Raw genomic sequence first — 14,234 nt, 5'->3', positions numbered from 1 at the left:
CTGTTATACCAACAAAATTAGCTTAAGTATGAAAGGGAAGAGGATTAGTTTTAAATTCGTATGCAGTTGAACAGGTTAATTCAATCGGGAAAACTGCTTTTTCTAAAAGTGTTCCATCATTTATGATTTGGCTGAAATGCATTTGGTAACCCACAGGTTTTCAAAACATGATCGTAAGGTCTGTTTTTAAAGACTTTTGGAATTGGATTATTCAGATAATGGAACGAATGCTTAGCCTCAATGCTGCTGTGTCTCCGTGTAAAAATACATTTGTTATCACAATAAAAACTAATCTGGGAAAATCGTGCTCCTTGAATCTTGATAAAAAATGGTCTATAAAAGATTGTAAGCAGCTTTTGGCAAATAAGTGGCAGTGTAGCCACGAAGATCTTCGAATTATTTTTGCTGGAAAAGAACTGCCTAATGATTTTCTCTTAGAGGTAAGAATGGTGGTAAAATTCTATTTAGGCTAATTGACTTCTTGCTATCTCCAAAACAGTTTAGGTTAGGAAAATGAAACTTTCAGGGATGGGTCTACAGGCTAAAGTATGTCCTGGGAAGGTGTTTTATAGTGCCCACCTCCACTCCTTCTCCCTCTACAGGGCCCTGAAATTTGCCTACATGACAAAGTCTATACCTATTGAAATTTTGACAAAACAACATTTTACCTTAATTTTTGGTTACTAATTGCCTGTTTCTCTGCCTTTAGTTCTGAAAATGCAATTCCTATTATTTGAGTAGAATTTTGAGCCATATCAATGTTTTTTTTTTCAAAATTTAGGAAATGTATTTGCATATCTAAAAACCTTATAATATGGAATTGAGCAAAGTTATGAAGCTGAAAACAATTTTGTTGTACTTCAATTAAGCAGAAGACATATTTTGCAAGGTTTCACTTTTATAACACACATATTTTTGAAGGTCATCAAAGGTAAGGGCCCTCTAGAGAGAGAAGGAGTTGAGGTAGTTGCTTCAAAATATCCTCCCAGGACATACTTTAGTCTGTAGTTTCATCCTGAAAACTTCATTTTCCTAACCTAAACCCTTTCTGAGATAGCAAGAAGTCAATTAACTATAATTTTACCAGAATGATTAAGCAAGGCCTCTTAGTAATCATGATGTAATATTTTTCTTTCTGAACTAGCCTATGCCAGCTACAATAAGAGCAGGGAAGCCAATTCACAAAAACCTAGGAGGTCATAATGTATTTTATTACACATTGAGGGGGAGAATAATTTTGATTTTTGTAATCTTGCATTTTACAGCATAATTTAGGATAGCTAGAATGAAAGTAAATAGGTCTAGGTAGCCTATTTTAGCCTACTTTGATACATATTTGGCATAGGCCTAGGTGAGCCCCATCAAATAAGGAGACATGTTAAGTCTAATCATCTTTTTGTTCCTGCTCAATTTTTGAAACAGATCCTATGAATCTTAATAGGCCTAACACCACAGCTTGTATCTCTTCAATAGCAAACCTTTTTATGAGGCTGTTGACTAAAACATTATTAGTTTACATGTTTTTACATAATGTTAATCTAGTGGGAGAAAAAAACAAAAGATATTGATTTAGTAAAAGCATGTTAGATTCTACAAAAATTAATTTAGATGAACATGTTATGACATGTAAAAGCAAATACAACCACAACTGAGCTAAAAATAGTTTTTTTTTGTTGCACATCAAATTAAAGGGTAATCCTATATTTTTTTGCACTCAATTTTTAAATTAAGATCCTACAAATCTTGAAAAATCTTTATTTTTGTGGTGGGCATCTTCTTGAGAATGGAAAGTGTGACCCTCCCAAAGCTCAACCAAGACCAAGTCCATTTGGAAAGGAAAAGTGCTTGGCTATTGGGAGAGCCCTTGGGTATTATAAATTGCATGCAGTTAGCCAGGTGGGTGAAACACCTGCCTGGCTATTTTTTTAATTTTATTTTATTTTTGCAAAGAATTCCTGCAAACATAATTTTACTACAGGTTGCATCAAACAATAAGTACATAATTGGTAATTTGATGTGTGTGTCTAGGCTTGTTCCTGTGTTTGTGCACATGTGTGTGTTTTTGTGCTCCTCAATCTCATCCTGCTAAATGGCTAAGAAGACTAATATGCCATTCCATCATACATTAACTATCAAAAAGAAGTAGAATATAAACAGAACTAAAAGAAATAAAACTAATTAATTGGGAAGATAACAAGAGGAAAAATTTGTAAAATGAATAACTCAATGCATTTGCATACTAATAAACATATTTTGGAAGAAATATAACCTCTCAACAGCATACAGGTTAAAGCACATAAAAAAACAATTGTAATGAAATATAAGAAAATCAAGAACAGTAAAACGTTCAGGATTTCACAGAAGGAATGTAAAAACCCTCATCCATCAAATCTGCCCCTGCTAAAATATAACAACAAAAACAAACAGCCTGCACATGAAAAAGTAAACTACCCAAAGAAAAAGGTGGAATGTTTGAGAGGCTTTTCACTCTCAAAAATCATATACATCAGGTGGCTAGTACCAAGCATGGCAGAAGTGTGCCAAGCATAGTAGAACTGTGAGAACAGTAGGCCTGCTTAGAGTGAATGATCTGTCCCAAGTATGGCAGATGTGTGCCAAGTCCTTCATAGTAATCTGGGAATGTACATTATACAATTAAGCTACTGAGTTAAATAATTCAAAAATTAAAGAGTCATTTGAAACAGATGGACACAAATAAAGTCCTTCAATAATTGACTGAAAATGGACAGAAATAAAAATAAACAATCATACCAAACATAAAAGTAATGGGTACTGCTATATACAAATAATTAAATCCTAAACAATTAAAAATTTAAATGAGCACTGAAGTTAAACCAAAACAGACAAAAATTACTGCCCATAGGAGTTGAGCTACAGTTCCCCTTCTAACAGTAAACCAAAATAAAAAGGCATGGCAAAACTGCACCAAGAGTGGCAAAATTATTCAGCACTCGTAGGGTTCCAATATGTTAAGCAGGTGGTGAAAAATGGGCACCCCTCATGGAATAGTAACAGTACAAGTTCAGCCACTTCAACAAAGAGTTTAACATGAATTTCATTTAGCCAATCAACTGCACTATCTAAGATATAAAAAATTAATTAGATGAAAGCTGTTTTTCTTATAATAAGATTAGGGCATTAACAGTATTTGTGTTAGGGTGAGATGTACAAGGTTTTGGAATGAGACTTAATGATGCTTTAATTAAATACCAAAAATGAACAAACTGTACAGAAAACATAAGAATTGTAGAAAAAACTGTAAAAATCAAAATATTAGCCCAAAGTAAAATACAAGAAATGTATAAGAAACTAAAATTATTTTAATTAAATATATTTAATATACTTCAGACCAGATAAGAAACTTCATTATTTTTGCACCTTGATGAAGAATGAGACAGAAATTTTTGGACAAAAAAAGAATCTTCCTTACCAAAATTTTATTTTTAATCAAATACACAGATTTATCTATTCCAAATCAGACAAAATTATACCTTCAAAATCATTTTTTCATTCATAGAATTCCTGGTAAATTCACTGTTGTCTACCAATCCATTCTGTCCATTTCATTTTTTCTTGCTGTTCAATTCAACTAGGCTCAACCTTCTTTTTTTCCTCTTTTTATTTCTTGAGACAAGCTTGAGTCCTTTGGTTGGTGGGTTGTTGTACATTTTAGAAACACAGTTTTTCTGATTTCCATATTCCTTGCAACCATTTTGTCTAAAATTTCAGGAAGCAAGGATTCATCCCAGAAGGCTTAAAGCTTTGGAAATATTTTATTGCACTTGGTGTTTACCAAGTGACAGATAGCACTTGCAATTTCTGTCTGTCTGCTTGTCAATCCTGGTTTTGCTAGTTTGGGGACTTCCAGATAAACTAGGACAATGATATTTAGTAGGTGTATCAGGGACCAGACCAGATTAAATAAGAAATAGTCTTTTCCCCAGTTTGACCATCTGGGGGGGGGGAGGGAGTGGGGGTACAGTTAATTTGGAAAAATGAGGTATTTTTAACTTACGAACCATTAAACAGATGTTAATGAAATTTATATTTAGATGAATATTGTGTCTCAGAGCTCTATTTTAAATTCCGACCTGACCTGGTGACATTGGGAGGAGTTGGAGAGGGAAACCTGAAATCTTGGAAAATACTTAGAGTGGAGAGATCGGGCTGAAATTTGGTGAGAAAATAAGCATTTGTCCTAGATGCATGATTGACATAACCAGAGTGGATCCGCTCTCTTGGGGGATTTGGGGGAGGGGTTAATTCAGAAAAAAATAAAAAAATAAGGTATTTTTAACTTAGAAATGAGTGATTGGATCTTAATAAAATTTGATATTTAGAAGGATCTCGTAACTCAGACCTCTTACTTTAAGTCCCGGACGGATCCATTGTAATTGGGGGGAGTTGGGGGGGGGGACTGGAAATCTTGGAATATGCTTAGAGTGAAGAGAGATTGGAATGAAACTTGGTGGGAAGATTAAACACAAGTCCTTGGTAAATGATTGACATAATCGGACCGGATCCGCTCTCTTTGGGGGATTTGGTGGGGGGGGGGGACTCAATTTGGTAATTCAGGAAAATTAGAAAAAATGAGGTATTTTTAAATTAAGAATGGGTGATTAGATCTTAATGAAATTTGATATTTGGAAGGACCTCGTATCTCAGAGCTCTTAATTTAAATCCCAAATGGATCTGGTGACATTGGAGGGAGTTGGAGGAGGAAATCAGAAATATTGGAAAAAACTTGGAGTGGAGAGATTGTGATGATTCTTGGCGGGAAGAATAATCACAAGTTTTAGATACGTGATTGACATAACCAGACTGGATTGGCTCTCTTTGGGGGAGTTGGGGGGGTAGTTTGGAAAAAATTAGAAAAAATGATGTATTTTTAACTTACAAGCTCTTTGGATCTTAATGACATTTGAGCATCTCATTTCTCAGAGCTCTTACTTTAAATCCCAACTGGATTTAGTGATATTGGGAGGAATTGGAGGGGGAAACCAGAAATCTTGGAAAACGCTAAGAGTGTAGAGATTGGGATGAAACTTGGTGATAAAAATAAGCACTTGTCCTAGATACGCTATTGACATAACCAGACCAGATCAGCTCTCTTTGGGGGAGTTGGGGGATTTGATAGTGTGGGCAATTCCAGATAAGCTAGGACAATGAAAGTTGGCAGGCATATCAGGGACCAGACCAGATTAAATTAGAAATAGTCTCTTCTCCAATTTGACCATCTGGGGGGGGGGAGTGAGCAAAAAAGATATTTGAAGAATTTTATTTGCCGATAAAACAAATGGTTGTTCTTCTCAAGTATGGCGTGTGGCTTAGGGGTATGACTCTTGCTAAGGGTGCGAGAGGTCTCATGGTTGAATTCCTGACCACCACAATTTTCACATGAAGAAGATCCAAAACTAGATATGTGATCAATATAGTGATTGCTGAAAGTTGGCAGGTGTAATAGGGACCCAAACAAATTAATTATAAATAGTTGCTTCCCCGATTTGACCATCTTGGGGGAGAGGGGGTGGAAGGACAGTGAATTCAGAAAAATTAGAAGAAAATGAGGTATTTTTAACTTATTAGCCCAAAGTAAAATACAAGAAATGCATAAGAAACTAAAATTATTTTAATTAAATATATTTAATATACTTCAGACCAGATAAGAAACTTCATTATTTTTGCACCTTGATGAAGAATGAGACAGAAATTTTTGGAAGAAAAAAGAATCTTCCTTACCAAAATTTTATTTTTAATCAAATACACAGATTTATCTATTCCAAATCAGACAAAATTATACCTTCAAAATCATTTTTTCATTCATAGAATTCCTGGTAAATTCACTGTTGTCTACCAATCCCTTCTGTCCATTTCATTTTTTCTTGCTGTTCAATTCAACTAGGCTCTACCTTCTTTTTTTCCTCTTTTTATTTCTTGAGACAAGCTTGAGTCCTTTGGTTGGTGGGTTGTTGTACATTTTAGAAACACAGTTTTTCTGATTTCCATATTCCTTGCAACCATTTTGTCTAAAATTTCAGGAAGTAAGGATTCATCCCAGAAGGCTTAAAGCTTTGGAAATATTTTATTGCACTTGGTGTTTACCAAGTGACAGATAGCACTTGCAATTTCTGTCTGTCTGCTTGTCAATCCTGGTTTTGCTAGTTTGGGGACTTCCAGATAAACTAGGACAATGATATTTAGTAGGTGTATCAGGGACCAGACCAGATTAAATAAGAAATAGTCTTTTCCCCAGTTTGACCATCTGGGGGGGGGAGGGAGTGGGGGCACAGTTAATTTGGAAAAATGAGGTATTTTTAACTTACGAACCATTAAACAGATGTTAATGAAATTTATATTTAGATGAATATTGTGTCTCAGAGCTCTATTTTAAATTCTGACCTGACCTGGTGACATTGGGAGGAGTTGGAGAGGGAAACCTGAAATCTTGGAAAATACTTAGAGTGGAGAGATCGGGCTGAAATTTGGTGAGAAAATAAGCATTTGTCCTAGATGCATGATTGACATAACCAGAGTGGATCCACTCTCTTGGGGGATTTGGGGGAGGGGTTAATTCAGAAAAAAATAAGGTATTTTTAACTTACAAATGAGTGATTGGATCTTAATAAAATTTGATATTTAGAAGGATCTCGTAACTCAGACCTCTTACTTTAAGTCCCGGACGGATCCATTGTAATTGGGGGGAGTTTGGGGGGGACTGGAAATCTTGGAATATGCTTAGAGTGAAGAGAGATTGGAATGAAACTTGGTGGGAAGATTAAACACAAGTCCTTGGTAAATGATTGACATAATCGGACCGGATCCGCTCTCTTTGGGGGATTTGGTGGGGGGGGACTCAATTTGGTAATTCAGGAAAATTAGAAAAAATGAGGTATTTTTAAATTAAGAATGGGTGATTGGATCTTAATGAAATTTGATATTTGGAAGGACCTCGTATCTCAGAGCTCTTAATTTAAATCCCAAATGGATCTGGTGACATTGGAGGGAGTCGGAGGAGGAAATCAGAAATATTGGAAAAAACTTGGAGTGGAGAGATTGTGATGATTCTTGGCGGGAAGAATAATCACAAGTTTTAGATACGTGATTGACATAACCAGACTGGATTGGCTCTCTTTGGGGGAGTTGGGGGGGGGTAGTTTGGAAAAAATTAGAAAAAATGATGTATTTTTAACTTACAAGCTCTTCAGATCTTAATGACATTTGAGCATCTCATTTCTCAGAGCTCTTACTTTAAATCCCAACTGGATTTAGTGATATTGGGAGGAATTGGAGGGGGAAACCAGAAACCTTGGAAAACGCTAAGAGTGTAGAGATTGGGATGAAACTTGGTGATAAAAATAAGCACATGTCCTAGATACGCTATGGACATAACCAGACCAGATCAGCTCTCTTTGGGGGAGTTGGGGGATTTGATAGTGTGGGCAATTCCAGATAAGCTTGGACAATGAAAGTTGGCAGGCATATCAGGGACCAGACCAGATTAAATTAGAAATAGTCTCTTCTCCAATTTGACCATCTGGGGGGGGGGGGGAGTGAGCAAAAAAGATATTTGAAGAATTTTATTTGCCGATAAAACAAATGGTTGTTCTTCTCAAGTATGGCGTGTGGCTTAGGGGTATGACTCTTGCTAAGGGTGCGAGAGATCTCATGTTTGAATTCCTGACCACCACAATTTTTACATGAAGAAGATCCAAAACTAAATATGTGATCAATATAGTGATTGCTGAAAGTTGGCAGGTGTAATAGGGACCCAAACAAATTAATTATAAATAGTTGCTTCCCCGATTTGACCATCTTGGGGGAGAGGGGGTGGAAGGACAGTGAATTCAGAAAAATTAGAAAAAATGAGGTATTTTTAACTTACAAACAGGTTATTGGATCTTAATGAAATTTATTATTTAGAAGGACCTCGTGTCTCAGAGCTCTCATTTTAAATCCTGACCGTATCCAGTGATATTGGGGGGGGGAGCTGGAGGGGGAAACCAGAAATCTTGGAAAACGCTTAAAGTGGAGATATTGTAATGAAACTTGATGCAAAGAAGCTCTTGGCTCTTCCAACCTTGTCACAAGTCCCATATGAGCTCTTGGTTCTTGTTTTCTTCAGTATTCTTTTGATCAGTCAACTGTAATTATTTTCCAGTCGTTAATAGAGTTATAAACTATTAAGTGGCATATCATTTTCTGCAGTATCTCGAGTTGGCTTTTCTGTCTGGGCGAAATACCTGTTTTTTTTTTGTTTTTTTTTGTTTTGTTTTTAGCTGAAGACCCTCACTGGATAATTCAGGAAAAAATCCTTAGGTTAAATTTTTTGACTGAGCCACATCAAAAATGGTTTTGAACTCTGGTATATTATGTACAGTTTTTATGTCTATAGGTGTGCCATTAGGGAGCAATCCATCTGCTGATGCAGCAAGATACTGATGCTGTGGATGCAGGATACTGATGTTGAGTCCTATTTGATCTCCCTTTATGACTTTTAAGTTGAATTTGTTTTCGTCTGCTTCTAGTGCCTATACTTTTAAATCTACGCCCTTTTTATTAGGGCGTAGCAGAATCTAGGTCCCAAATTTTGAAGTTACTTAACAATTGGGGCAACTCTGGTGCTGTTTTTTCTAGTTACAGTTTTGTCGAAGTAACTACTTGTTATTCTCTTAGATCTCTCTTCAACCCAAGTGTCATTTTTGGATTGTCCTTTTGTAATGTTAGACAAATTATACTGGCAGAATTCAGTTTTAAATACTGGTTAGCATAGTTTTGTATGGCCAAATTTATCAAACAGTTTGTGGTAACGAACTGTAGTAAGGCAACCCGGCTCAATAGTAACCAGAATTCTAAAAAATGGAATCAAAAGAATCGCGTTTCAATGCTGATTTTCAATATATAAGTTTCATCAAGATTAGTCTTACCCATCAAAAGTTACAAGCCTGAGAAAATTTGCCTCATTTTGGAAAATAGGGGGAAACACCCCCTAAAAGTAATACAATCTTAACAATAATCACACCGTCAGATTCAGCGTATCAGAGAACCTTATTGTAGAAGTTTGAAGCTCCTGTCTACAAAAATGTGTAATTTTGATTTTTTTTTGCCAGAAGACAGATCACAGATGCGTGTTTATTTGTTTTTTGTTTTTTTTTGTTATTTTTTTCCCAGGGGTGATTGCATCGACTCAGTGGTCCTAAAATGTCGCAAGAGTGCTCATTCTAACGGGAATTAAAAGTTCTATTGCCCTTTTGATTGACCAAAAAAATTGGAGGGCACCTAGGCCCCCTCCCACGCTCTTTTTATCCCCATAGTCACCGGATCAAAATTCTGAGATAGCCATTTTATTCACCATAGTCGAAACACCGTATAATTATGTCTTTGGGGACGACTTACCATTAGATGAACAATGTCCAGTTCCTTCAACCCACTCAATTGCAGGAAAATTAAAATATCCAATAATTATTAACTCAGATGAGCTAGTAAGGGACTTGATAGACGCACCCAAGACGCAATTTTTTTATCAGCAATGGAGATATCGGAGATATCAAGCTGTACACTTTCAATCAGAGATATATCAAGCATAGAAAGATTTACAACATTAACCTGGATACTGTCTCTTACATAAACACCAATTCCTCTTCGGCAATTTGGGTGGTCCAAGCTACTAAATAGCTAATGTCCCGAGATCTGTAGTGACATGTCAGTTACCGCAAATAGACTATGTCTCGGTAACAGCTCAACAAAACCCATAACATCTTCCTTAAGAAGCACTTCGGATTCAAGAAGCTTATTTATCAGACAGTCAACATTGCTTGAAAGAACACGGAAAGTATTTCCAGAAGGGGGATTCTGACTCGGGAAATTTGGCTGTTGAGACTCAGAGGTAACTTCAGATATGGCACTTGCAAAACTTGAATCTGCTGAACTCTGACATGAAACGAACAAATTGTTAGATAGAACATTTGATCTATCATCATCAGAAAAAACACTTAGATGGACATGAGAAACATTTGGAGAAGAATCGGATGAAGCTTCACAAGAAATATCAACTGACGGTTTATCAAAACGACGAACAAAACGAGGCAATGGAAAAACATAACTATTTACGTGAAGAGGCGATGACGTAACTAGGTTTCCATCGTGGATTAGTTTGGAGGGGGCCCGGGTGAGCCTTTCCAACCGCGATGAGTAGCCTCGTTTTTTGGAACAATTTGGCCCTTGAAGATCATGAGGTTAGCCTCGCGTGAGGTTGTTTTTCTTTTCAGCTCTTCAACTAAGTCCTTTTCTAAACAAAACACTGCTGGCACATCCTTTTGGATTTGATTTTGCTGGAAGAGATCTTCCAGAAGTTGACTTTGCTGACAATGTTAAATTTATATGCAGAAATCTTTGTGACATCAAAGCTGCCCTGGAAACACTGGTGGTAGGGTGGTCGGGGGGAGGAGTTTATGTTAGAGGATCTTTCCATGAGGAATTTATCATTTAGAAACGGAATTTTCATGAAAAGGGCGCTGGATTTTCCAAAACCTGCATTGATTCAAAAACTTTCAGAAATTAAGTAAAAAACAAGTTTTTTCAACTGAAAGTAAGGAGCACTATTAAAACTTAAAGTGAACAGAAACTATTATGTTTATGATGGGGTTTGTCCCCTCCTCAATACCTCGCTCGTTTCGCCGAAGTATTTTTAGTAATTTCAAAAGAGCTATTTATTTTGATTAAACAGCCTTTGTCTCTTAAAGAATTGGAACAAAATTCGAACTTTAGTGTAAAGAGCGAGGTATTGACGAGGGGCGAACCCCCTCATATACATAATAAAAATATGCGAATATAGAAGTTCGTTACGCGAGTTAATTTGTTAGTTATGTATATTTTTTACTAATAAAATATTTGTAAATAAAATTAAAAGTTCTAGTCGCCTTTTTAAGTAAAAAAAAAAGTAGGGCAACTAGGCCCCCTCCCTCGCCGCTTTTTTCTTAAAATCGTTCGATCAAAACTCTGAGAAAGCCATTTAGCCCAAAAAAGTAAAATTAATATGCAAATTTCGTTTTGATTATTCATGTACGGTGAGCCAAAATCAAAACCTGCATTAATTCGAAAACGTCCCGAAATTAAATAAAAAAAAAACAATTTTTTTTTAACTGAAAGTAAGGAGCGACATTAAAATTTAAAACAAACAAAAATTATTCCGTATATGAAAGGGGCTTCCCCTCATCAACGCCCCGCTCTTTACGATAAGGTTTGACTCTTTCTCCCAACGCTACTTTTTAAAACAATAAAAAAAAATACTTTTTTTTATTTAATCTCTTTAAGGATACAGATTTTTGCTTACAATTATATATTGACCAAAGTTTTGCAACACTTTTGTGCAGTAGTCGTTCTATGCCTCTTTTGAGTGATTGGTATGGGGAAAACTATTCAAATACATAGGTTGAAAATCTGCATATCCTTTGGGGTTCCAACGTAACACCCCTAGTTGTTACCGGGATATTACATGTATACTCTTTTGACAATATAGATACACATTGTATCTTTTGATTTCATTTTACGCCTCATCAACTTTCACTGAAAGATAAAACTTGGTACCATATTCAGTTCCTAAGATATTGTAACTATGCTGTTGACAACCTAGATGCACTTCAACCTTTTTGATTTAGTTCAACAATAGTACCAGAAGTAGAAAAAGTAGTTGACCTGGAAGTTTTAACTTAATGCCCTCAACTGTTCTTGAGATTAATACCCTCATTATTGAATTTGGATTGAACTCAATTTATGATAATTTACTGAGGTCAAATAAAGTAAATATCACCTCACCTAAGAGCTATGATCTCTGTCCACATAATATGTCAGATAATTCTAATGAACCGGAACCAAAAAGGTCAAAGAGATTTGCCTCCGCTGTTGCATTGAAAAAAAAATAAGAGCAATAAACTATATGTAATGTAGTTTATTAGGTATAAATTTTGTTTATTTTTATTCATATCTTTTAGTTTTACTACTGATGATGAACACTGTATATGTGTTCGAAATATCCAGTTAAATAATTTTATATCTATTCACTGTCAATAAAAAGATTTCAACCCTATAACGGTCCTAAGATGTTCTGTTTTTGCCATTTTGATGTTTACATTTGTGTTGCCCAAAAGGAATTTTTATTTTCTCCACTCTCTTATTCATTTGCTTTATATGTATTGTAAGTTTCACCTATTTACTACACATTTTCTTAGTTCTTGCATTCCTGTGATTTATAGTTTTTCCACATTCTGAATTAGATCTTTAACTTGGTGTTTTAAATTTCAGAACTCAAATATTGGAGAACACAGCATCTTGCATGCTATTAAAATTGTCCAAAGTTCATCTGCTGTTTCTGGTTCAAGCGCAGAAAATGAAAGCCCCTTGGTAGAACAATCTTTGTTAAATAGGATTGAAAATTTACCTATAAAAGGAGAAATTGAAGAAAACAAAGGTAAGCTTTTAATTGCGCCTGCATAGGGGGAATAGTATACATTTTGAACTACTCTGCTGCTGAATGTTTAATTTGTACCCAAGCACCAATAAAAATAAATTCAAATGTGAAACAAAGCAAAAAGCTTGAGAAGTAATACATAAAGCACTATGCAGTATCTGCCAGGTAGTACTTTTGATCACGCAGGGGTATATGATAAGTGTCAACAAGGGGAGGGAGATCTTTCCGAGTTAATATAAGATAAACTTTATGTCAACTTTGTTTTCGTAAATTATTATAGATCAACTGGGGACATAGTGAAATAAAAAACGAAAGATGTACACAAGCTCAAAAGGGAAACCAAACAAATGTTTTTGCATAAAACCGATAAAAAAAAGAGAATAAAAAGCTCCTAAATATGTAGAAACCTACTAAACTTAAAAATTCACTCAAAGAAAAAAAGTTGAAGAAAATTTTTTACAGTTGAAGAAAAATAGAGGAATAGCAAGATAAGTGTGTGAACTAAGATTAGAATATTCGAATCAACAGTTAATGTTGTGGTGAAGTATGTTTCTGAAACGTGGGTGCTTCCGAAGATGGAGGACGATTTGCAGAGGTTCCTCAGAAGTTTTGTCTTTTGATTGTTTTGGGTGCCCGTTTGACTGACTGTACTTCAAACAGTAAGATGTACAATAAATATGGTTCTACCCTGCTCTCTACGGCTATGAGAGAAAATTGAGGTGGATCGGACATGTTTTGTAGATGAAGAATGACAGATTCTCAAAGACGTTCCTTTTCGGCTATCTGTCTTTGCCAAACAAAAAGTAGGTGGTCCCAAAAGGAGTGGGAAAAATTCTTAAGAAACAATTTAAAGGAAATTGAAACTTCTCCTGAGGAAGTTAGGAGTGAATTTTGGAATAGATTGGGATGTAGGAGGAGCGTGCACAGCTATTTTGGCCTCACATGGCTTGATGCTGTAGTGAGTTGTTAGTAGTAGTAGTCGTGGTAGCATAAATAAGCGAGCATATGGACCTCTAAGCTTAATACAAACAAAATAGAGTGGTATTAAAGACTAATCTTGGAATTACAGGATGGAATGAAACTATTCCTATCCTTTTCAGTTTTTTTTGCAATAAATTGAACGGGTGTTTATTATTCACTAGGTCAGATGGCTGTTTTTGCGTTCCTGTTCGACAATTTTAAGATTAAAAGAAACAGGGTCAATAAATTCATAAAATGCAGTCAATGTACATACTCTTAATACACAGGCAGGGTAATTTAATTACACAAGTTGCATGAAATATTTAGGGGACATTGAGAAAAAAGGAAATAAATAATAGCAAGGACATAAAAATAAGGAACAAGGTAATAAAGAAAAGTAAAGTTACTCCTAAAAGCTGGTTGGACACTTGGTAGGAGTTCTTTTCCTGTGTTTGTTGGCTCTGAGGTGGGAGCAATATTTGCAAGATCAACTTTGCTGTCTTTTGACTAGTGGGGAGACCTGTTTTTTCGTGAATTGCAAAATCAAACTCGGAGCATGGAATAATATTTTTTACATTTTAGTACATATCCCCAGCTTCTTTTTCGAGTTAATATAGTATGAGGAAATCAACTATTGATGAAAATTTTTCGCTTTCCATTCTTTTCCAGGAACAGCTTTGACCCTGAAAGGTTGCTGATTTTACAAACTAGGCGTATCTTTCAATCCAGTGTCATTTTTTTTGTAGATTCTGATGATGTAATATAACTTCCTTAAACTGTGTAGGTGGAA

General features: G+C 35.5%; 1 protein-coding gene across 3 annotated transcripts in view; it reads left to right on the top strand.

Annotated features, from left to right (window-relative positions):
- Positions 1–84: 84 nt before the first annotated feature.
- The window catches only part of LOC136039950 (E3 ubiquitin-protein ligase parkin-like), a 71,718-nt gene continuing 57,568 nt past the window's right edge, over positions 85–14,234 (top strand). The window contains exons 1-2 of one of the 3 annotated variants that reach the window (XM_065723970.1): positions 85–440; positions 12,319–12,484. In XM_065723970.1, the coding sequence (XP_065580042.1) occupies positions 168–440; positions 12,319–12,484 (439 nt within the window). In that variant the 5' untranslated portion in view covers positions 85–167. The remainder of the gene's footprint in view (positions 441–12,318; positions 12,485–14,234) is intronic. The other 2 variants (XM_065723961.1, XM_065723980.1) reach the window with 2 other exon arrangements.

The sequence above is a fragment of the Artemia franciscana genome, chromosome 2, assembly GCF_032884065.1.
Source record: "Artemia franciscana chromosome 2, ASM3288406v1, whole genome shotgun sequence".
Classification (NCBI taxonomy): domain Eukaryota; kingdom Metazoa; phylum Arthropoda; class Branchiopoda; order Anostraca; family Artemiidae; genus Artemia; species Artemia franciscana.
The sequence above is the reverse complement of the archived record's forward strand: the minus strand, read 5'-3'. Positions and strand labels throughout refer to the sequence as shown.